This window comes from Pogona vitticeps, chromosome 15 (genome assembly GCF_051106095.1).
Source record: "Pogona vitticeps strain Pit_001003342236 chromosome 15, PviZW2.1, whole genome shotgun sequence".
NCBI classification, from domain to species: domain Eukaryota; kingdom Metazoa; phylum Chordata; class Lepidosauria; order Squamata; family Agamidae; genus Pogona; species Pogona vitticeps.
In genome coordinates, this window is record NC_135797.1 from 3,914,239 (window position 1) to 3,935,847 (window position 21,609).

At 50.5% G+C, this 21,609-nt stretch overlaps 1 protein-coding gene across 1 annotated transcript; it reads left to right on the forward strand.

Moving 5' to 3' along the window:
• The first annotated feature begins 450 nt into the window (after window positions 1-450).
• On the forward strand, window positions 451-19,767 carry EFNA4 (ephrin A4). The gene is made up of 6 exons (XM_072983854.2): window positions 451-762; window positions 12,853-13,145; window positions 15,617-15,682; window positions 16,217-16,276; window positions 17,087-17,513; window positions 19,241-19,767. The coding sequence occupies exons 1-5, from the start codon at window positions 650-652 to the stop codon at window positions 17,179-17,181; spliced, it is 627 nt and encodes a 208-aa protein (XP_072839955.2). The 5' UTR covers window positions 451-649; the 3' UTR covers window positions 17,182-17,513; window positions 19,241-19,767.
• Window positions 19,768-21,609: the final 1,842 nt, after the last annotated feature.

Consider the following 21,609-nt stretch of genomic DNA (forward strand, 5'->3'; position numbering starts at 1 on the left):
CTGGACCTTGTAGTCCACGAGAGAGATGGCAAAAAGAAAAAAGAGTCCTTTTCTCCAGCTCAACTCGCCCCCAAAATAAACTCATGATTATCCACGCTGAAGCCGATTTGGACTTCTGGCGACTCTCCCCGAGGTATTAAAAGTCCGCGTTTTTTTTTTTAAAGAAGAAAAGACTCGGAATAAAGTCCTCGGATAAAGTCCGCTTGGAGTCGCGAAACTCCTTCCCGGCTGCGCAAAACGTCCAGGAGCGAAGGTCGAGAGCGCGTCGGTCCGGGAAGAGTTAACCCAAAACTTTTCTCCTCCTCTCTTCCCCCCCCCCCGGTTCTTTCTTTCTTCTCCCCTTTCCTCTTTTTTGGGGGAAGGCGGGGGCCATCACGGCGGCTCCCGATTGGCGGAAAGTTGGAGCGAGTTGGAAAGAGGGGAGGGGCTCCCGGGCACTTTCTCTCCTCTCGCTCGCTGGATCTTTTTTTCCTCCCCCCCTCTTGCCTTCCCGGGAGGTTCCTGCCGGCGCTCCGGTCCTTTCTTGGGGACCCCCCCAACCCTTCTTCCCCCGATCGTTGCGCCCCTCCCTCCCTCCCCCCCTTTAGACGGCCCGGCTCCGTGCGCCAAGCTTGGGGAGGGGGCGTCCGAAGGGGAAGCCGACGGAGCGATGCGCCCAGGCCGGGCGCTCCCTTTGGGGCTGTGCATGCTTTGGGCCGGCGTCCTCTGGCAACAGGTAGCCGGCCTCCGGCGCAGCGTGTATTGGAACTCCAGCAACCCCAGGTAAAAAAAGGGGGGGTGTTATTCTTTTCCAGGGGTCCCCCCTCTCCATCTCCACGCCGGTTTGGGGGCCATCGCGCTGCGCCTTCTGCGCCCCAGCGTCTTGGAAGGGGAAGAAAGTGGGGGGCCTTTTTTTCCCCAGCCGCTTCCAGCGCCCCGGACCCCGAAAGTTTTTTTGGGGGGGGTCATGACATCCAAAGAGAAGGCCCGGGCTCCCGCGGGGGTTTGGCCCTGGGGATCGGAGGGCTTTGGCCTGGAGAAGAAAAGAAAAAAAAATGAGGAACGTTTTTAAAAAGCTACACCGCGATGCGCAAAAAGCGCCTTGCCTGGGAATGGAGGGCGATCCGGTTTTTCCCGCACCCCTTTGAGGCTGGAAGAGGCTGCTTCCCTTAAACTTTTTTTTTCCGGGCACGATCTGGTTAAACTGGCCAAGGGAAAAGGGGGGGGAGGCAAAGAGGGCGAGAGCCGGGGGCTGCCCCCCCCGTCTTTTCCCCTCGCTCCCCGCTTCTCTCTCCCCGGCACCATGTTGCGCGCTCAGCATCTCCTTTGTCTGCCAGCCCTTTCCAGGTGCTCGCCTTTCTTTCTCCCCAGGAAAACCCGGGGGGGGGAGGCCGCCACCCTGCTCCCCGCAAACCATCCTCCTCACCTCTCACTTTGCTCTGCCTTTTAATGCTTATTGTTATTGTTATTCTTCGAAAATGCAAAACACCAACGTGGATTGCTACAAGTTTTAACAAAAAAAAAACACCTTCCACTTTCAGTTAAACATTGGTGAAAAGGAAAACACCAGTGGGGGACTGATTTTATTATTATTATTATTATTATTATTATTATTATTATTATTATTATTATTATTATTATTATTATTATTATTATTATTATTATTATTATTATTATTATTATTATTATTATTATTATTATTATTTTGGAGGGGGGAAGATGGCTCATTTAGGGCACCCCCCAACCCCCTCCAAATCCCCCCATAAGACTGAAAGAGGTGGCCACAGAAAAATCATCTCCATTTTAGGCTCCCTTGGCATCAGACAGAGATGCCCCTGTTTCTCCCTTCCTGCCTCGCCAAGGGTTTTAAAAAAAAGCCGAAAGCCATCCGTATGGAGGGGGAAAGGAAGGAACGAAGATGTCTCATTGATCTGGAAAGGATTCTTAGAGTTTCGCCTCTTTGGTGTTGCAGCTGCTTCCAATGTTTGGGAAAGTTGAAAAGTTGTGTTTTTTTGAGTTGCGGTTCAACGCGTTGCCCAGCCGATACAGACGGCCACGGGATAGGGATGCTAGGAAATGGGCCCTGGCTTTTCGGCCTGGAGAGCCGAAGAGACACTTGTCTGTGCTCAGAGGTGGCACCATGAGCTTCCTTGGATCCTTGTGGCGTGTGGGTGTGGTTGGGTGCAGGTTCACCGATGTGGGCCTTGAGTCTTCGATTCTTGATCCTTTCGGCTGAACAGGCTGGATTTTGGAATGAAACCCAGGGGGTGCCCCTGAACAGCTGTGCCAGATCACTCACTCTGGCCTGCCGGGTGTCAATAATTCTTCCACAAGGAGTTCAAAAGCTTAGTGGTCCACGGAGAGGAGACGTTCAGACGCTCTCTGGAGAGCGAAAACGCCGTGCGCGTGACACCAAAGGCCCACAAAAAGTGCCCAGATTGAATCCATGGGAGGCTGCTGGGGAAAGGATCTGTGGGACCAGAATCCCCCCAAAAGTCACTTTTTGGGACTGGACCTGCCCCCTGGCCAGACTGCCTGGGGATTATGGACTTTGTAGTCCCCGCCGCCTCCCTCCTAAACTCCGGGGACATCGTGCAATACCAAGGATTTTTCAAAACCTCAGGGAGGGGGGCCACACAAAGCAAAATTCCTGCCCGGCGTCCATATCCGGGCGCTGGTTCTGTCGGGTGATCCGTCTCTCTCAGGTCGAGAGAGTCTGTGTTGCAAGGTGTAGCTCGCTGTCTAGCAGGAAAAAAAAATATGTATACTCAGACATCTGCTTAGCAGCCGTGTTTACTTTCTCCCTGCATACCCCAGGGTTCAGCCGGGCCATTGTGAAACGGGCGCCTGGGGTGTGCTTTGGCACTGCCAGGCATGCCAAGGTCTAGCCTGGATTGGCATGGCTTTCTGTGTGGGGAGGGACAGAGGTTGGGGGGGCGCTGTGTCCAGCCCGGCAGGTCGATCCGGGAAACGGACGTTCGGAGTGCAATCTGGCAGAGTTCAGGGCAGGATTCCACCCCCCCCCCCGTGTTCTCTTCCTGGTGGGGTCCACCTGGGCATGCAGGAGGCGCCGAGTGGGGGCCAGGGCCAGCCAGCCGGGAAATGGGGGAGTCACATGGGGGGTGGTGGAAAGAGGATCTTCCGGTTGGTTTTGCAAGCTTCGGGTGAGCTGGCGCTCGGGTCCAGAGGCCTCCCAAGAGAGAATTGGAGAGGAGCCCAGGAAGAAGAAGGAGGCATTTCCATGAGAGGAGGCTGGACTTCGCGGAGGGTGGACAGGGCGCTCGGTCTGTGCAAGCTAGTCCTCTTCAGGGATTTCCAGTTGACCCTCCCTCCAGTCCTTCAGAGATCTCCGATCCACGGGGATCCCCCAAATCCAGCTATTCTCTAACAACCTCAGAAAAGAGCCTTCTGTGGAGTTTGGGTCACTTGGGACAGCCAGGGGCTCACCTTATGGGGGGCCTTCTGGGCTTCGTAGTTTGGTCTGGACCCGTTCAGCTACTCTTGAACGCTCCTCAGCATGTGAGAGGGCCATTCCCCGCATCTAGAAATCTAGCACGTGCCCGATAGAATTCTCCCAACCCGATCTTTTCCCCGAGAGGCGAAAGTTCTAGCTGTAAGGAACTTCTTTTAAAAGGTCCTGAAGAAAGTCCCATCAGGGGAACAGCCCATTCTCTCCAGCCCAAAGTGGCACAATCTCTAATGGATAATTCTGATTTTTTTAAAAAAGCAGATATACAGCTGCAGGTATATGGTTTGAGCAGTAAATGTTTGGACCTCGTGTGCTTTTGAATTCTCAAATCGACTTGTCTGCAGGGAACTAAAGTTTGGTGCGCTGTCATTTGAATGACAATTTGCCTGTGGAGCTATATACTGTAGAGCTTCCAGCTTCAAACGCAGTCTACCTCTGAATAGCCGTCTGTCTAGGGAAACCAGTGAGGGTGGGGGAGAGAGTCCGTCTGCCTCTGGAAATCTTATCTGCCGTTTCTTACGAAGCTGAGGTTTCGAACCTCCCCGTTTTAGCCGACGTTGCGAGAAAGCCAGCCCGACATGCTGACTGCGTCGATTCGCGCGGCAGGTCCGTACACGCCGACTCTGAAGCAGGTCCCACGGACTTCAGAGAAGAGCGCAGGATTGGAGCCTCGCTGATCCCTTTTGGCATGACGGCTTCCGTTCCGCTCTTGCTGGTCCTGGCTGCTCCCATTAAAATAAAAAAAAAAACCACCTTCCCGTCTCCAAGCTCCGTATTCGAAGCAGGTTTACTGGGAAGCTAGCCGTGTTCGAACCCGAACTCTGGGAAACCGAGGCACAAAACACAGAGGATTTTGGGGAGGGGAGGAATCTTCAACCCAGCCCTAAATCAATCCCACTTTTTTTTGTTCTGGCTGCGGTGAATTTGGGCCTGAGAAAGCCCCGGGTTTTCAAACGCCTTACGAATCCGTAAAGCAGAATTTAAAACAGAAAGAAAAGCCCGGATTTAAAAGGAGAGAAACCTGCATCCCGTAATCCCAGCAGAGACGCTGAGGTTTCGGCGATAGTGGACAGCGTTCCACCATCTGATTCAATTCCCTCCCTCTTCTGTGAAACAACAGAAAATGTAGATTACTGATCTAGATGCATATTGTAAGAGGTCTATTTCCTCTTTCCCCCTTTCTATTTATTTGTTTTAATTCCTTAAAATATTTTGTACCCCACTTTTCTCCTTAAAAAGGACCCAAGGCGGCTAACATCATTAAAAGTCGGTATTTAAAGCAAGCAAGAGTTGAGTATACAAATCCGTAAAGGATCGAGCATACATCAGATTGAAAAAAAAATAAGCGAAGCCAAACACATCCAGAACAGGTCAGGTAGATTTTTAAAAACCCAACATGGGAAGTCATTAAGGGAAAGTAGTTTTGCCTGCCTGAAGAGAAATGTCTTGGCCTGCTTGTGGAAGGACAGTAAAGATGGGGCCAGGCTGGTTTCCAGTGGGAGGGAGTTCCACAGTCTGGGTGCAGCCACGGAGAAGGCCCTCTCCCGTGTCCCCCACCAAACACCTCTGTGAAGGTCGTGGGACCGAGAGCAGGGCCTTCCCCGATGATCTTAACATCCGAGGCTCATCAAGGCAGTCCTTGAGATAGTTTGGATCAGACCATGATCCAGAGGGTCCTTTGAGGATGATGATGATAGTTCAGACTAAGAGCTCTGTTTAGGCTTTGGCGTTTTGAAAGCAGATCCATCTGCCCGGCGGATCTGGAGAGGAAAGCCTTTCCCCCAGCAAATTAAGTTTCATAAGTTTACGCTGTCTTCATTATTTGCCCGCCCTGCCATCTATATACGCCTCACTTGTTAGCGTACAATCATTTTTAAATAGCTGGTGATTGCTGGAGACTTGCTAGAGGTGACGTCATGCCTGTTCCGTCTTCTTTGCTCCTCTGCTGGGAAGATGGGATTTTACTTTATCCCAGAGTCATCTGATGTGCGGTGAAGGAGGCCAGTGCCCTTCCACCCCTGCAAAAAATCCTAAACAATTCTGGTCCGATTCCCCCCTCCTTCTGCTTTGGGGAACCACAGCATTTCACGCTTCTCCCCCCCTTCGTCTCAAAATATACACAGTCTTCTAATTCCATTTGGGACTGGAAGCATAAAAACACACGTTCTTTGAAGCATCCACATCATTGGTGAAACACAGACACAGTCCTAACTCTGGCTCTGTGGAGGACAGAGATGGGGAAATCCTTGGGAATCCAGGTTAGACTCCCTACGGAGTCATGAAGCTTCCTGTGTGATCTTCTCTTAGCTGGCCTACCTCAAAGGGTTGTTGGGGAGGGCAAGATAGAACTTTTGGCTCCTGAGGACATAAAGCTGCCTCCAGTTTTATTGTCATTGATCAGCGTCCTGTTGGACTTCGGCTGAGCAGAAAGTATGATATGAGTAATGACACCAGACTGCACTGCTAGTGTAAGACTCACTAGAGACCGCCTTTTGTGCTGTGGCAGTGCTAGCGCTATGTCACTGGTGGGACTTCCCATTCGTTGGCCACCATCCTAGGAGCCTTTATGCTACAGCGTTAGAATTTGGCTTCTGTTCATTGTTACTGATGAATTTTATGAAACAGTTGTTGTTTTAAAAGCAATGGAATATTTTTCATGGTGGGAGCAAATTAAACCCCGCAAAATGGTCTGAAAAATTCCATGTCTAGTTTTCTGCCTGTCATCATGAGTAAGGATAATGCGTGTGGAATAGCTCAGTTTACCCCCTTGAACTTATTTGAGGAAAGTCCACCCCAAATCCTGTCCAGGGCAGCTTTTGAATACAAATGCATCCTGTTAAAAAACTGACGTAGGGATGAAAGTTGGTGTGCAACAGAGCGTATCTGCAGGGATTTCTTAGCTTAAGTCCATTCCCTTCTGGAAGTTACTTCCTTTGCATTAAGCCGGCAGGAATAACTAAGAGGCGATCAGCCAAACAAACAAAGAAATAACTGGGTTCAAGTCCAACTGACGTTTCCATATGAAGGAATTCAAAGAAAGCTGTGCAAGCTTGCAGATTCTCCAGAGTTCTTCATCAGAAGGGCCAAAGCTGGGTTGGGGGGGAAGGAAGTCCATGTAGAAACCATGAAATCTGTGGTTAACCAATCTGTGTGTCTCTCTCCTGCACACACACACACACATACACACACACACACACACACACACAAGAGGAGGTTGTGCATGCATTTTTTAAAAAATGCACAAACTTTTTCATTTAAGCGCACGTCTTTTGTTCCCACATTCTTGGCTTTATTTTCTTTTTTCACCCATTCCGGTCGCCAGGGAATGCAACGCATTGTCTGAGCGAGAGGCAAAGAGTTGGTTGTGCAAGATCAGTTCTCACGTCCATTTAAATAGGAGTTATTATTTGTCTGCTCCTGGACTTTGCTCCAGTGTTGCAAAATCCACAGCCTTGGCTGCTGTCTTAATCTGTGCTTTAGGTACTCATCTTGTTTAGTCGCTGTGCGACTGAAAAAAAATAACAAACCCTTTACAGTCCTTAAAATATTCCTTTAAAAAAACTGTATTAAAATAAGTGCTATTCCTTGCCCACTCCTGCAACCCAGGTCTGTAAACAAAACTCTCTCGAGCACGTGCAAAGTATAATATTTCTGACAACAAAGCAGCTGCCATTAAAACTTGATCCATTTGATTTTTGTCATCCCCCCCCCCCTGAATTTTGCATATGCAGGGGAAAAATTGACTTTTGCGTTGCCTAGATTCTCTGATTGCTCAAAGTGAAATCAACCAATCAAACCTGCACGGCGTGCCGTGTTAATTAGCAAGGTTGTAATGTATGCACACAGCGAAGCCTGCTTGGGGTTTCGGAGGGCGCTTTTTAAGGCGCTTAATCATTTCAGATGAAGGTTGTGTTGACTTTAAAACCGCTCTGTATAAATATTTATCTTGTGCAAAGTTTTGCCCTTTCCACTTAGCACTGTTTACTTAACAGTTTGGTTCACAAGCGGATCAAATAAAATTCAAACCCCTTTTTTCCCCTTCTCTCCTCCCAGTTTCCCTCTCCCCCCCCATTTATTCTTTTAAAATTTTAATTCAATTTCAGAAGGGATACAGAATTGGGCTGAAATTGGGTTGACTCCGCCTATCAGCTGCCAAGATTCCATTCAGGCTCCGCCCATGATTCAGGAATCTCGATCGGCTGGATCAGCTCCGCCCACACGGATTCCTTGATGTTCTGGCTCCACCCACAGTATGCCAAGATTCTGTTCCAGCATAGACAAGGGGTCCATTCTCCAATCTTATTGGAGGAGAAAATAGGGGAGGGGCTTTTCTTCTCCCAGAAGCTCCACCCCCTTGTTTTTTCTTTTGTTGTTATGTGTCATCGAAGCTCCACCCCCTTGTTTTTCTTTTGTTGTTATGTGTCATCAAGTGGCTTCTGACTTCTGACAGCCCCATGAATGAGCAATCTCCCAAGTGTCTTTTCCTCCACTGTCCTGCTCAACTCTTGCAAACTCAACCCTGTGGCTTCCTTTAGCGAATCCGTCCATCTTGTATTGCGTCTTCCTCTTTTCCTGCTGCCTTCCACCTTTCCCAGTGTGATGGTCTTTTCCAGAGAATCCTTCCTTCAGAGAAGGTGCCCAAAGTAGGACAGCCTCAGCTTCGACATTTTTGCCTCTAGAGAGGGTTCAGGCTGAATTTGATCGAGGACCCCCCTTTGTTGGTCTTTCTGGCCGTCCAGGGTATCTGCAAATCTCTCTCCTCCAGCACCACCTTTCAAACAAATCAATTTTTTCCCCTTTCAGTTTAACTGTCCAGCTTTCACAACCCATACATGATGATCGGAAATCAAGAGCGTGGATGATCTTGGTCTCTGGTGACACATCCTTATACTGGATGATCATCGTCTTAGAACGGCAGAGCTGGAAGGGACCCTAGATCCTGTTCTTCTGAGACAGTAAAATATTTGGGAAGGGATGGGTGTGGTTTATTCCTTCCCTCTCACCCAGGATCACAAATAGAGTGTCTTTGTAGAAGGCACTAGAGTCTAAAGTAAAAACAGAAGATGGCAGGCAGATGGTTTAGCTGCTTCTTGACTTTTTCCCGGCCTTCCTGCCTCCACCCGAGGACAGGAAACGGTCTTCTAATCTGATGGATCTCCGTAATAGCAAAACAGGTCATTGATCTGCCTAATTAACGAGCCGCCGCGATCATTTCGCCTTCCAAACCCTCTCCGCCCTGGGAGCGTCCCACTTCCGCACATCTTGGGTTGGGTTGGGCATGCCGTGTACAGATGCTGCTTCCTCCACGGTGCTTTTGAACCTGGGGAGCAACCTCCTTTCGTCCTTGTTCAAGTATCCCAAATTGCCCCCCCAGTCATTTTATTTGTGTTGTAAATTAGTGTTTCTGGACTACAACCCCACCAGAATCCTCAGGCATTTCAAAGAGAGCTCCAGTCTTGATTCCTATATTTTTCTCCCCAACCTGGCCACCCGTCTTCTTGTGATACAGGTTAGTTCGGAAGACACACTTTGTGCGGTTACTTTACTTCCATCTGACAAAAAAAAAAAAATGCTTATAGGCTGTTCGCCTGGGATGTACGATTGCTCACCACAGGTGACTAAGCGAAAGGTCTCTCAGTGGTGACTTTTACGCACACATGTGCTGGAAACCAACCGATAGGCCCTCATCTGTCCAATGGCTTGCAAGCATCCCATTCCCGCCTCCCCGGACGTCTCTGGCCAACAGATGCCAACCGGCCAGAATGATTGACAAGTCATTACTCTGGTTTTCAGGCAGCTGAGACGGCTCATCTTTTTCTGGATCATTTCCTCCCGGTGCTTGTATTACTTTCGGGTTCATTTGTTTGATTTCTGCCAGAGGCCAGGAGGCATGTTGGCGGCAGGTTATTAAAATAGGGAGCCAAAACGGGAGGTCGACGGGCGGAAGAAAACGATAAATATAATAAAAAGACGTCAAAAGCAAACAAAATGAAATCTCATAGCAGCTCGACAGATTGGGTCAATCCTGACAATAACGGAGGATGTTTAGAAACGTAGGCAAGCATGATCTGCTTGGAACGAGAGCAGAGGTGGCTGATTCTTTTGAGTTGTTGATTTTTCGGGACTTTGCCAGGAAGAATCCGGGCTGCTTTTTCGTGCCCGCGCGCTTCCCCAAATACAGGAAAATCATTTTGCAGACTACAAACTACTCCCGGAAACTGGGGGACGATAGGAGCAGTAGTCAAGGAGCTTGAGGGATACCCTGGACTGTCAAAAAGACAAACAAGGGAGTCCTCGATCAAGTCAAGCCCGGACTCTCTTGGGAGGCAAAAATGAGGAAACTGAGGCTGTCCTACTTTCGGCACCTCATGCAAAGGCAGGATTCTCTGGAAAAGGCCATCAGGCTGAGGAAGGTGGGAGGCCGCAGGGAAAGAGGAAGGTCAGATACGAGATGGACGGGCTCCCTCAAGGAAGCCACAAGTTTGAGCCTTGGAGGAGCTGAGCAGGTCTGGGGTTAGGGGACAAGGGTATTTTGGAGATCATTCATTCATAGGGTCCGAAGGCCACTTGACAACCACCACCAAGATTTCCAGGCAGTGTAAAAGAAGAAAAATAAGCCCTGAACAGCTGTTTGGAAATCCAAATGTGGCGCAGGGGCAGGTGGATCTTTATACTGTAGTTTTGAGTTTTTGTTTTTTTTTAAGGAACTTTTTCTAGCTGTGGGAAAGGCAGAAGACACAGCCTTCGGGACAAAACAGAGGGGAAAACCTGATCCGGAGATTCTCAGGTGGCGTTGAATAAGGAGGTTGGGAAAAAATGCCCTGTTTTTCCTGATATCCCCCCTTCCTCTTTTCCCCCCATTGGGTGGAGATGCGAGTTCGAATCTCGGCGCCTTCGCTTCCCACTAGGCTCTGTGAACGAGTCGGTCGGGGATCAGCACAGGTCTGTTCAGAGCAGTCCATTCATTGGGAGCTGGGGAAAGTGGCCGTTTCTGCGATTCGCTCTCGTTGGGGTGGTGGGCCTCCGCATGTTCTCCCCTGCTGGGATTTTGGGATGCCCGGCCACCCGCCACCGCCGCCCACATTCCCCGACAAGTACATCACACCCGGTCGGGGGCCCGGCGCGGTGCCTTCAGGAGCCGAGCCTTTTGTCTCCGGGCTGGGCTCTCGGCCCGTAACCCCAGGGCTCCTCGCTGACCCTTTTTGCTCGCAGCCCCTTGAATTAATCGGAGCTGACGTTTGCTTGTTTAGGAGAGAAGGGCAGCTGGAGGGAAGCCACGGGTGGGAAAGGAGGAGGGGGACGTGAGATACTGGAGGGGGGCTTCCCTTCCTCTCCAATGCCCGGAGAAAAGAGGGGAGAGGGTTTTGGAGAATCGGTTCTGGGCGCATCCTAAAATTCTGGATTTCAATCGAAGGCGCAGAAGCTGTCGGAGGGAGAGGTGGTGGTTAAGTCCTCCCAACAACCTGATTTCTAGCAACCTACAGGCGGAAGGCCGACTGGGAAAAACAAAATATATCAGCCCCGATCTCGGAACAGCCTCGCTCGTCGGGATCAAAATAGACCAGTGGGTGAAGCAGAGCCGGCGTATTATTAAGCAGGTTTGATAGGATAAGCTGTGGGCGAAGCATGACAGCATCCTGCAGGAAAGAAGTTAATTACGCATAATTGAGGGCTCCGGGGAGGACCTCGCTTCTTTGACGTGCGGGGAAGGGGGGGTGCGCGTTGCCTCCCTGTGTGAGTCGCTGAGAGGCCCCCTGGCCTCTTTCCCCATTCAGCCTCCCCTGGGTTGAGAAATCGGTTTTCGACTTGAGTGATGCGTTTGGTTGTGTGGTGGAATATTTTTTTTCCCCCCAAAGAGGGTGTCTGTTGCAACTCTGCCTGAGCGTCTGCTCTGGCCTCCTTCCCGTCAGGCTCTGTGTAAAGGCCACGTGGAAAGAGCTTAACGTGGCTCGCCCTCTTCCGGAATAAGCTGGGGAAGGTACAGCTGCGTCCCGCCGCTGCACCCCCTCTGGTGAGGGCAGAGCTTGGAGGCTAACTTTTCCAGACTACAAAGCCCAGGATCCCCCTCCCACCAAGCATGGCCGTCGGCTTCTGTTCCTCAGAGTACGAATGACATGGAGGTTTGGAACGACCGGAAAGGGCACGGCGTTTTGCCCACCTGTTGAAAGAGAAAGGGGGCGCAGCTATCTCCTGCGGTAGGCCCTGCCTTTGGTGGATTTTGGGATCTGTAGTCCAAAGAAATTAACATTTCCGAGCTCCGGGTGCCGAGGGCCTTGGGATTCTGTTTCGAGGAAGCGTCTTTGGGACGGGGCTACGTTCCCGAAGGAGAGGCATCGAAGTGAACCCGGTAAAACTTAGAAGACAGATCTCATGCTGTATATGTTGAATGCAGTCGTTCCCAGGACCGCAGTTCCCAGAAGCCTCCACCACCAGTTGGGCTGGCTGGGGTTTCTGGGAGTTGCAGTCAAAGGAACACCGGGGTCAGCCAAGTTTGGACACTAGGGTGGTACACTTTCCCCCAACTTCTGGCCACGTACCCGCTTCCCGGCCCGCCCCAGCCTCCTCGCTGTTGCTTCTGCCGGGACAGAGCGATAATCCTCTTCCTTTACCCTGGCCCCAGGGATCAATCCTGTACCGAGTCCCAGCTAAACTTTCCCAGCGGAAGCATTTTACCCCTTTCCAAAGCTGGACCAAGTAAACACAGACCGCTTGTTTTTTCACTTCATTGTTTTCCAATCCTTCTTTCTTTTTACGGGCCTTTTTGAGGACGGCCGATTTGAGACCACGCTTCCTTGGTGACGAAAAAGTGGCGTCACGTGGAAAAAAAATCGGCTGACCGAAGAAGCTCCCGTTCGGCAGCCACAAATCCGTCTATACAATATACCATATTTTTCTGTGTATAAGACGCCCCCATTTTTCTAATCCAAAATTAAGAAATCTAAGTGGGGCTTAGCAAGTGGAGGGGGAAAGGGATCAAAGCACTGCAGGATCGCTTTGATCCCTGCTTTCCCCTCCACTTGTTTTTGTTCTCTCCTCAGCTTACTTCCATATATAAGACGAGCCTCAATTTTTAGTCTAACGATTTTAGACAAAAGTATAGTCTTATACATGGAAAAATATGGTGATTATTTCCATCTGATAGCACTCCAGTGGCAATGCATGCACTCTGAGCTTTATAGTTCGGGGATGGATTTAGAATTCGGTGCTACAATTTGGGTCAGGACGTGAGAGCCTTCTAGTTCAGCATGCTGAGTCCTTCCTGAACTACAAACCCCATCGCTCCTTGAAATGGAACCCTGGCCGGGGGAGGCGGACCAACCGGCCGGAAGGGTGTCGTGTCGGTCTGTATCATCTGGACGGAGCGACCGGCGGGGTCTTAATTCCTTCTGTTTCTCTGTCCCCAGGTTTTTCGACGAAGACTTCACCGTTCAAGTCTCTGTCAACGATTACCTGGATATCTACTGCCCCCATTATGAGCACCCCGTGGCCGTGGGAGGCCCAGAGACTTTTTCTCTGCTCATGGTGGATCTGGAGGGCTACCGAGGTTGCTACGAGACGCCGGGGGCCTTCAAACGTTGGGAGTGCAACCGGCCCTACGCCCCGTACGGTCCGGTCCGCTTCTCGGAGAAGATCCAGAGATTTACGCCCTTCTCTCTGGGCTTTGAGTTTCATCCTGGACGCGATTACTACTATATTTGTGAGTAGAGCTTAGAACGAAGGGTAAAAATCTGGTTCTAACTGATTAAGCCATAAACGGCTGGGATCCAAAGCTATATCTCTAAGGACCTCGTCTCCCTCGATGAGCCTCCTCGAGTGCTAAGATCCTCAAGGGAGGACTTTCCCTCAGCTTCTTTCGCAGGTGGCCTTGGTTGGGGACACGGGAGAGGAGGGCCTTCTTGGTGGTTGCTCCCAGCCTGTGGAACTCCCTCCCACCGGAAGCCAGTCTAGCCCCATCTCTGCTCTCCTTCCTCAAACAGCCAAAGCCCTTTAGTGTTGCTTTTAGAGGACTCTTCGATTCTTTCCATTCCTTGGGTCCTTTTTAAGGCGAAAGGCGGGTTCCAACTATTCTTTAAATAAAGAAATTATTTAAACGAATCCCAAATCCAGAGAGATTGCCACATTTTGGGAAGATCTGTCAAAAAAAAAAAAAAGAAGCAGATTTCGCTGGTTGCTCGGAAGCAGTGGAACTTCCCGCTTCTTGATTTTGCTGTCCCACCATCAGGTGAATAGCTTTTCCTTCAAAAAGAAAAAAAAAACACCTTTCATATTTAAGCTGGGTTGCTTTAAATGAGATTTGAACTCTTAAATCCAGAACCTTTTTGTGTGTGTCTCGGGTGTGTTTTTTTAAGTGTTTCAACTCTGCTTCCTTTTTGGTTTGAGTTAATCTCCATCGTTTCAGAACTGCAGAGCCGGAAGGGACCCTGTCGATCATCCAGTTCCAGTTATGTTATCTTTAAGATGTGTTCAGTTTTAACAGAAAAGGAGGGTATAAACAGAGCCCGTATTTGGGTGACAGATAACAATTTTAAGGGTTGATGAGAGCCAGACGGAGGAGAAAATCTGAGCCTCCAGATTGAGATCTAGAAGGTGAAAGATTCTGGTTTTGCGCGCTTGGCCTGGATTTGGAAAAAAAAACTTTGTGTTGCAATGAATCAGTAAGACTGCTTTTCCTCTTACGATTTGTGGGGAGCGAATTTGAGGATTAGGGGAAGAATGTGGTTCAGATTGGCTGGTACTCAAATGACTTCTTGGCGCAGCTTGGAAATATTTTAAAGCAATCTGTAAAATATTCTGGCTTCTCTCCCTTTCTGCTTTCCAGCGACGAAATCCGTTCTTCCTAGGCCAGCCCCACTCCTCGTAACTGGAGCAGCAAGCTGTGTTGAATGGCAGAGTTTTGAAAAAAAAAATTTTTTTTGCTTACAATTATTCTAGCTGCGCAGCAGAAGTGCAGGGGTTCAGAGAGCAGAATCCCTTCAATATTCCACCCGTCTCTGTCATCAACTGGCATTTACAGTCTCAATAACTCGCACTGAGGCATTAGAAAGAATCAAAGGTTTCATGACTTACCGTTGAACAAATCAAACAGCAAATGGATCAACAAGGTTGCTTTCGATGACAGATTTCAGCTGACTCTAGAGAGGGGAAAAGACACCGGAGCCAAGAGGCGGGGCTGTCTTTGAATCAGAGGCAGGAGAGAATGATTGGTTAGTGCTGGATAGATTGACAGTCACCCCAGCCTGGAAATTCCCTCCCAGCCAAACCTGCTATAGGCAGCATGCAAGGTTGCAAAAACGCCAATTGGTTGGAGGGTGGGAACATTTCAGCGAAGAATCAGATGGGATTGACTATTTAGAAGCCACCGAGACAGATCTGGGAGCGTTACGACTTGGGCCAGGTTGCTACCAAAGGGTGTTTTAGCGCTCTCTGGGTGGCATCGCTGGTTCCCGTCAGCGGGCTCACAATACCCAAGTGGGGATTTGAACCCAAGACTCTCAAGTCCTGGAAAGACGCTGAGTCCACTACCCCACGCTAGCTCAGCTCTAAGGCATGATCAAGCCATTTTTGATGATTTTGTAAAGCAGTATCCAACAATCTGCTTTTTAAGATTTAACTTTCCAGTGAATTTTCAAAAAGACACAAGCAACCCATCCGTAGCTTCTGACTCATGGGACTTTGAAACAAAGCACCAGCCACAAATTGATTGAACTTGGCTAAATTTTGGATGCTCTTCCTGGTCTCCCTAAACTATATCTAATAGACACATTTTTCCTCTGTGAATATTAATAAGGGAAGGCTTTCCTGTTGAACAGCTGCCTGTCAATCAGCTTTTAAGGCCTACCCTGGCAGCAGTCAGAGGGGCAGGCCTCTGTTTGGAAGCTTACGGAAGTTGAGGGGCACCAGACCACGAGCTGGGATGGGGTGGAGGGAGAGAAAGGCAGATCAGAGTAGCCAACTTTTTTGCTTAGCAGGGCTTCTGCGCTTGTAATATTTGGGGCGCATGCGAAAAATCTGATGCATACCATTGCATCTCTGCACCGAGACCAGCTAGCTGAACATGGGGGACCTTTATTTTTATTGGGACAGGAGGTTTTGATTTTTCCTTCTTATAATCTGCTTTTTTCTTTTCTCCCTGTGGCCCCCTTTTTTTCTCTCTCTCTCCCCCAACAGCCATTCCGTCTGCGGAGAGCCCCGGACGCTGCTTGAAACTTCGGGTCTCTGTGTGTTGCAAGGCCAGTAAGTCTGTCTCCCGTTTTCTGTCCGTTGCTGGAACAGGGAGGAAGGATGCTTTTACTGCTCCTCGGCCTTAGGCTTTTTTCCTCCCGGTGTGCGGTTGTGCCCCGATTTTTCCTTTCTCAGAGAAACTGAGATGGATTGAGGTGGGATCGGATCTCGTGGCCAGAGAGCGCGCTGCCTGGTGGATTGTGGGAGTTGTAGTCCAAAAACGTTTCCCGGCTGTGGTTTGGACGAGGGGTGTGTGTGGCAGCCTGGGTGCAGGTAGAGATGCCACGAAGGGTTTTCCCGCAGCTGGGTGCAGTTTAGGACCTGCAGTTCAACAGGTAGAGCATGATCTCTGAATAGAGAAGGACGTGGGTTTGAGATTCTCCACGGAAAGGATCTCTCCCCACTTAAACAGGCAAAACCCCTGAACGTCATCAAGCAGCAAATGTGAAAACAAGCCCAGATCTTTATAGAGTCATTTTGTGGGGAGACAGGCTTGTTTCTGCCACATTGAGTGACTGGAGTATGTTTTTTTTTCTCTCCTTTTAGCTGCAGAACCCATGACAGAAGGCCCCAAATCACAACCGCGGGGGAGAGGCGGGTCAGACGGTGAGTTTTGGCGGGACGGCCACGGCTCCGGGTGCGAAGGGGGGGGTGGAACAGCCAAGCCACTGAGTGCTCTTAAGGGCAGCGAAGAAACAACGTGAATGATATTTATAGGGATGCATTGAATGTGCGTTATCACTTTGCAATAGAACATAACCAAAACATAATTCTTTTCACAAAGCCAGGTCTCTGCCCCAGAGACCTTACAATCATCTTTTTTTTTTTTTGACCAGGAAGGGAAACAGCAGAGGGAGGTGGGAGGGGAAACGTAACTGTGACGGGAGGAAGCCGTGCCCGAGAAAATGTAATATGTACGCCTTTCGTGGCTTTTCGTGGCAGTCCGGCGTAGGCTTCGGGAAGGACCTGAAACTTTTTGAAACACAGAGCCGACCCTGATCCGTTTGGAAAGGCGTTTACAGGTTCGAGCTGTTTTTTAAGGGCGCCGCCCCCGAGCCCAGCTGAAAAAGTTGGCAACATGGCGGGAGGGGTTGCCCGAGATTTGCACGCACCTCTGTGCGTGGCAAAGGACCGGAATTTTGAGGAAGGAAGGAAGGGGAGGGGAGCAGGAGGAGAACGTGGGAAAGTCACTTATTTGCTCTGTAACGCTTCGTACTGTCATGCTATGGCTATTTGTGTGGGAGGACTACAATTTCCAGCATGTCTTAGCTGGCTGGTGGATGCTGGGACTTGTAGTCCAACAGGGAACTCTCTCACACAGAGAGTGAGATACACACACGCTCTGCTTTTCAACGTGTCGGTCTCTCTGCGCCCATTCCGGTCTTCATGCCTCTGCCGTTTTCCGTCTCCGCACAGATGCGGCTGCCGTCGGCGGGCCCAATTCTGCCCGGACGTGGCACCCCAGCTGGGCCTTCCTGGGACTGCTCTTCTGGCTCCCCCTGTGGCTTTGACCCCAGGGAGCGAAGGAGGGCTGGAAGGGGGAAGGAGAGGATGGACGTTTGCCCCCCCCTCCGGCCAAGCCTGACACCAGGGGAAAGGGGCAAGCTGTAAGACTTGGCCATCATCCGGCACCTTCTCAAGACATTGTAAAGAGGCAAGGGATCATCGTATGGCGCTTTAGGATCCGGAGGTGACCCCCTCCGTGGCCCTCCCTCAGCCGGAGCCCTGATCCTCACGAGACCGGCCCGGCTTCTAAAGGTCTCCTCGGGACGCTGACCGCCATCATCCTTTGCGACTTCTGAAGGCGACCCCCCCCCCCGAGAGAAAACCGAAGCTGTGGGTGGTGAGTATCTGAGCCGGAAGCGAGTGGCGAGGCAGAGGGGGGGGACCCCAGAGGGCGTCCTATTCGGTTTGGGTCTCCAACCTTTGGCCCAGCCAGGATGCCGTGACTTTGAGGTCCAGAATCCCCAGCCGTTGGCTGGGGCAGCTGGGCTTTTGTGTGCCAAGATGCAAAACAGCTGGAGAGAAAGAAACGGTTTGGACCTCCGCGGAGGGCCTGCGATAAAATGTTGCAGTAAAGTCGAGGGCCCCCGGGTTCCGAACGCCAGCCAGTGAACCCATGTCCTTTCCTATGCTCCTCCGTTCCGTTCCTTGGTCCCCCTTCCTCTCCAGCTGCTCTTTTCTAAAGTCCGTCTCTATTCTGGTGTTCCGATTAAACAAATAATAATAATTCAACATTTGGTGGCTGTTGAACACACTGTGGTTATGGTTTTGGGGTGCGAATGTGCCTTTACTCCCCCCCTTAAAGGTTTTCAGACCTTGAGGGTATTTGGGGTGGGTGGGATGAGTGGAAAATAGTTTTTAAAAGCATCTAGCAAAAGTTCCCGCCATCTTCTTAATTGTGAGTTCGCTTTTGGGTGAGAAAAAGAACGCCGAAATTTCAGGGACTGGCGAGAAAGGATAATAGAAGGCGCCCCCCTCAAAAAATAACCCCATAATGACGAAATAACCGTGGTGAACTGATTGGCGAAAAGGGCATAGCAGGGGGGTGCGAGGGGGGGTGGAGGCGAGACAGGGCGAAGGCGGAAAATTATGGAACAAATCACATAATCTGGGGAGGCAGATCGAAATCAAATAAACCGCGCCGTGGAAATGTCAAGATGCTGATCTGAAAGCCCCTTTCGGGAGGCATCGCTATCCATGTCAAGAAAGGGCAGGACATGGATTTTGGTCGGCCTGTGTGTGCGTGTGTGCGCGTGCCGCACGCACACACATCTCTGCATCTCTCAGGGCGCATCAACTCTCAATACACAAGGGAGGCTGATCGGGGTCCGGAGGGCATCCGTTTTGTTTTTTACTCCAAATTTCACAGGAGCTGGGCTGGGCCCAATCGGTGCTCACGGGTTCTCAGCATTTTTGGAGAGCTCCTGTAAAGTTCGGATGACAACCCGCAGCCTGTTCTTGATCTCTATGGCTGGAAAGGAAGTTTGTGGGTGCTCCAAAGCCGTGTTTCCCAACCTTGGGAACCCCCAAGGTTCTTGGACTGCAATTCCCAGAAGCCCCGGCCAGCCCAGCTGATGGCGAAGGCTTCTGGGAATCACAGTCCAAGGACACCTGGATTACCTGTTACTCTAAAGCGTTATGGACTAGAAAGTTTTGGAATATGGTTCTTAAACATGGCAGCCTTTCTAAAATGTCCCCCAGGAAACAGCCAGTATCCGTGCTGACTTTTAGCAGCAAGCCAGGACTAGCTGTTTCTCACGCTGAGCCGGAGCGGGTCTTTTGTAAGGCCAACGGGCCTTAACTGCCGATTCAGGACTAGGGGTCTACCCTAACGCTTTGCTTTAAAATGAGGGGACCCGGGGAAATCCACCCTTCTCCAGCTGAGCTTAGAGGGAAATGTTAGATTTTCAGTGCAGTGGCATCCACGGGAAACCCAGGGCTGCAAAATGGGGCTTGGGGGGGGGCACACAGAGGCCATAGACTCATCATCCGTAGGGTCATTCCAGGAATTTATCGAAGCCAATCTCAACGAAGTCTCCCTTTTCTCTGTTTCTTTTCTCCTCTCAGGTGTGTCTCTGCTGATTCTCACGATGATGGTGTCTGGAGTTAGACCTAGCTTTTGTGCCCCCCCAAAAAAACTAACATTTTCACTGTGGAAGCGAAACCCTCGTCCAGGACTTTCTGCGTGCCAAAGAAGAAAGAGGGAGATGCTTACCTCCATTTTTGGGATTCTTGAAACCCGGCGACTTTAACGGGGGGACGATATTGGGGGGGATGGAGAGCAAATCAGGGGACCTTCTCTCGTTTTCCTTGCGTTCTGCCTTCTCCCGGACAGCCTCCCCCCCACTTCGGACAAAAATCCGGACGGTGTCGGCCACCGACCCTCGTGTTCTCGACGAGAACAGCCTCAGCTGTGACGACGGTCTTTTCTCTCTCTCTTTTTGTCTTCCGTGAAGATACGGCTTTCTGTTTTGGCACAGCCAAATTCCTGGCTTCTGGTTCCCGGTGTCGGGAACGCGGTTTTCCGTTTGGATTGTCAGTGCCTGAGCCAAGACGATTAAAAAAAAAACACACACACACCTCTCAACCAGAAATTCAACCTCCTGTTTTTAACGGAACGTCCCCTTCTTCCCGGGGTGTCGCAAAACGGGGTGTGTGTGTGTGAGTGTGAGTGTGTGTGTGTGTACACGATCCAGAGGGAGAAAATCAGGGGGGTGTTTATACCCACCAGGAGGGAAAGAGTGGATTCAGTTTGGCAGTTACTGAAATATCATGGCAGGAGGGGGTGGAGGGTTTGAGACCAGCTGGGATTTTGTGCAGGGTTGACTTGTGGGGTTCTTATTGTGCCGGTTCGTAAGTGTGGCCCCCCAGGTGTCGTGCGTTCCCGTCCCCCACCTCCCGGGCCAGTGACCCGCTCGCCCATCAGAGCGCTCCCCTCTCCTCCTTCTCTTCGGCAGCTCAACCAGTCCTTGGCAGGAGCCCGGGTTTGCCCTGTCGCGCCTCCTTGTCTGAGTTGGCCATCAGCTGAGGAGGCAGGGCAGGGAAGCTTATGGCTGTACAGCCGAAGAGGAGGCAGAGAAGAAGGCGCTCCAGTGGGCGAGTGGCGGGATTCCGTCGGCGAGGCAGGGGCCGGATGGCACCTACGAACTTCCGAACCAAAGTTTGTGCCCAACTCTAGATGTAAGCTTTAGGCTGCCTCCTCATCGGCGGGAATCGGGGCCGGCTTTGGCGTCGGGCAAAGGAAAGCAAGGGCTTCCGATTCGAGGAGGGCGGGAGGAGCAAATGGGATGCGCCATGCGCCCGGACGGGTTATCCCTCAAGGAATAGAAAGGATGATCTCCCACTATGGATTTTTTAGCTGCTTAGACAGGTGGATTTTTGTAAGGGGACCACAGTGAGGGAAATCTGCACAGAATTGGGGGTAGTACCTACCCCCTTCTCTCCCCCCCCCCAAGTTAGTGGTAGCTGGATCTCTCCGGTCTCCGCCACCCACGATGTGCCTATGTGCCTTAAAAACAACACCAGTCTCCAGGGAAGCTGGGAAATGTTGATTCTTGCAAACCGCCGGCCCTCGGATCTTGGGAAGGTTTCCCAGACAGAGAGGGAAGGATGAGGTTTTGAATTATTACAGACTCGGGGCCGGGGGTCGTAGAAAGCAGCGAGAGGTCTCTGTGATCTATTAGGTAGCTCCGTATTCCTCTCCAGGGCAAATAAACACCGACAGACCTGGGAGAGAGGATGCTTTGAATTTATGTCCAGGTTTGTCTCGAGCGCTGCTTGTCCTACAGAAGATCGGTCGTGGCACAAAGGTGATCCTTGTGGCTTCCCCAGCAGCTGCCTTGGTGGGCTCTTATTGAAGGATTATGGGGCTTGTAGTCTCTCCCACCGACTTCCCAAGCTCCCGCAAACGGGGAGGCTGCAAAATGGAGAGGCGTTTTCTTCTTCCAGCATCTAGAATAGAAGCGCTGTGGGGGAATGATGGTTACGGGTGTTGCCCCTGCTTGTTGGTGTTCAGTTGGGTGTAGAGAGGCCGAAGAGACCCTATTGCCATTTTAATACCATGTAAAAATCAAGTAGTAATGACCAAAGTCCATTCGGAAACTTTTTTGGGTGGCCTCCATATTTCTCTCTGTGATGAAGAAGTGTATCGCCATACCTGTAAAACCGGGCGTGGGTTTAACACCCTTTTTGGCTTGGTGGTTTTCATTCTGTGGGGTTTTTTTGGTGGCTGTTGTGCCCAAAAAGGGGCCTTATTGTTAAAAAAAAAAAAAAAACATTGTCCACTATTTCCTGGATTAGGAGCACTTATTCCCACATCTTCCTGGAACTGGGTTTTGTTGAGGTGAAAGGCGTGTCAAGGATCTAGAAGGGCTTATTTCCATCTTTATTTAGAGTTATTTCTGTCTCTATATTTTTTCTCTCTCCTCAATTATCTT

What these genes read in the sequence shown, in the direction of transcription:
- EFNA4 (XM_072983854.2), top strand. Translation starts at nt 650, where the DNA reads ATGCGCCCAGGCCGGGCGCTCCCTTTGGGGCTGTGCATGCTTTGGGCC. An exon ending in TGGAACTCCAGCAACCCCAG is followed by an intron (nt 763 to 12,852) that starts GTAAAAAAAGGG and finishes CTCTGTCCCCAG; the next exon opens with GTTTTTCGACGAAGACTTCA. An exon ending in ACGCGATTACTACTATATTT is followed by an intron (nt 13,146 to 15,616) that starts GTGAGTAGAGCT and finishes CTCCCCCAACAG; the next exon opens with CCATTCCGTCTGCGGAGAGC.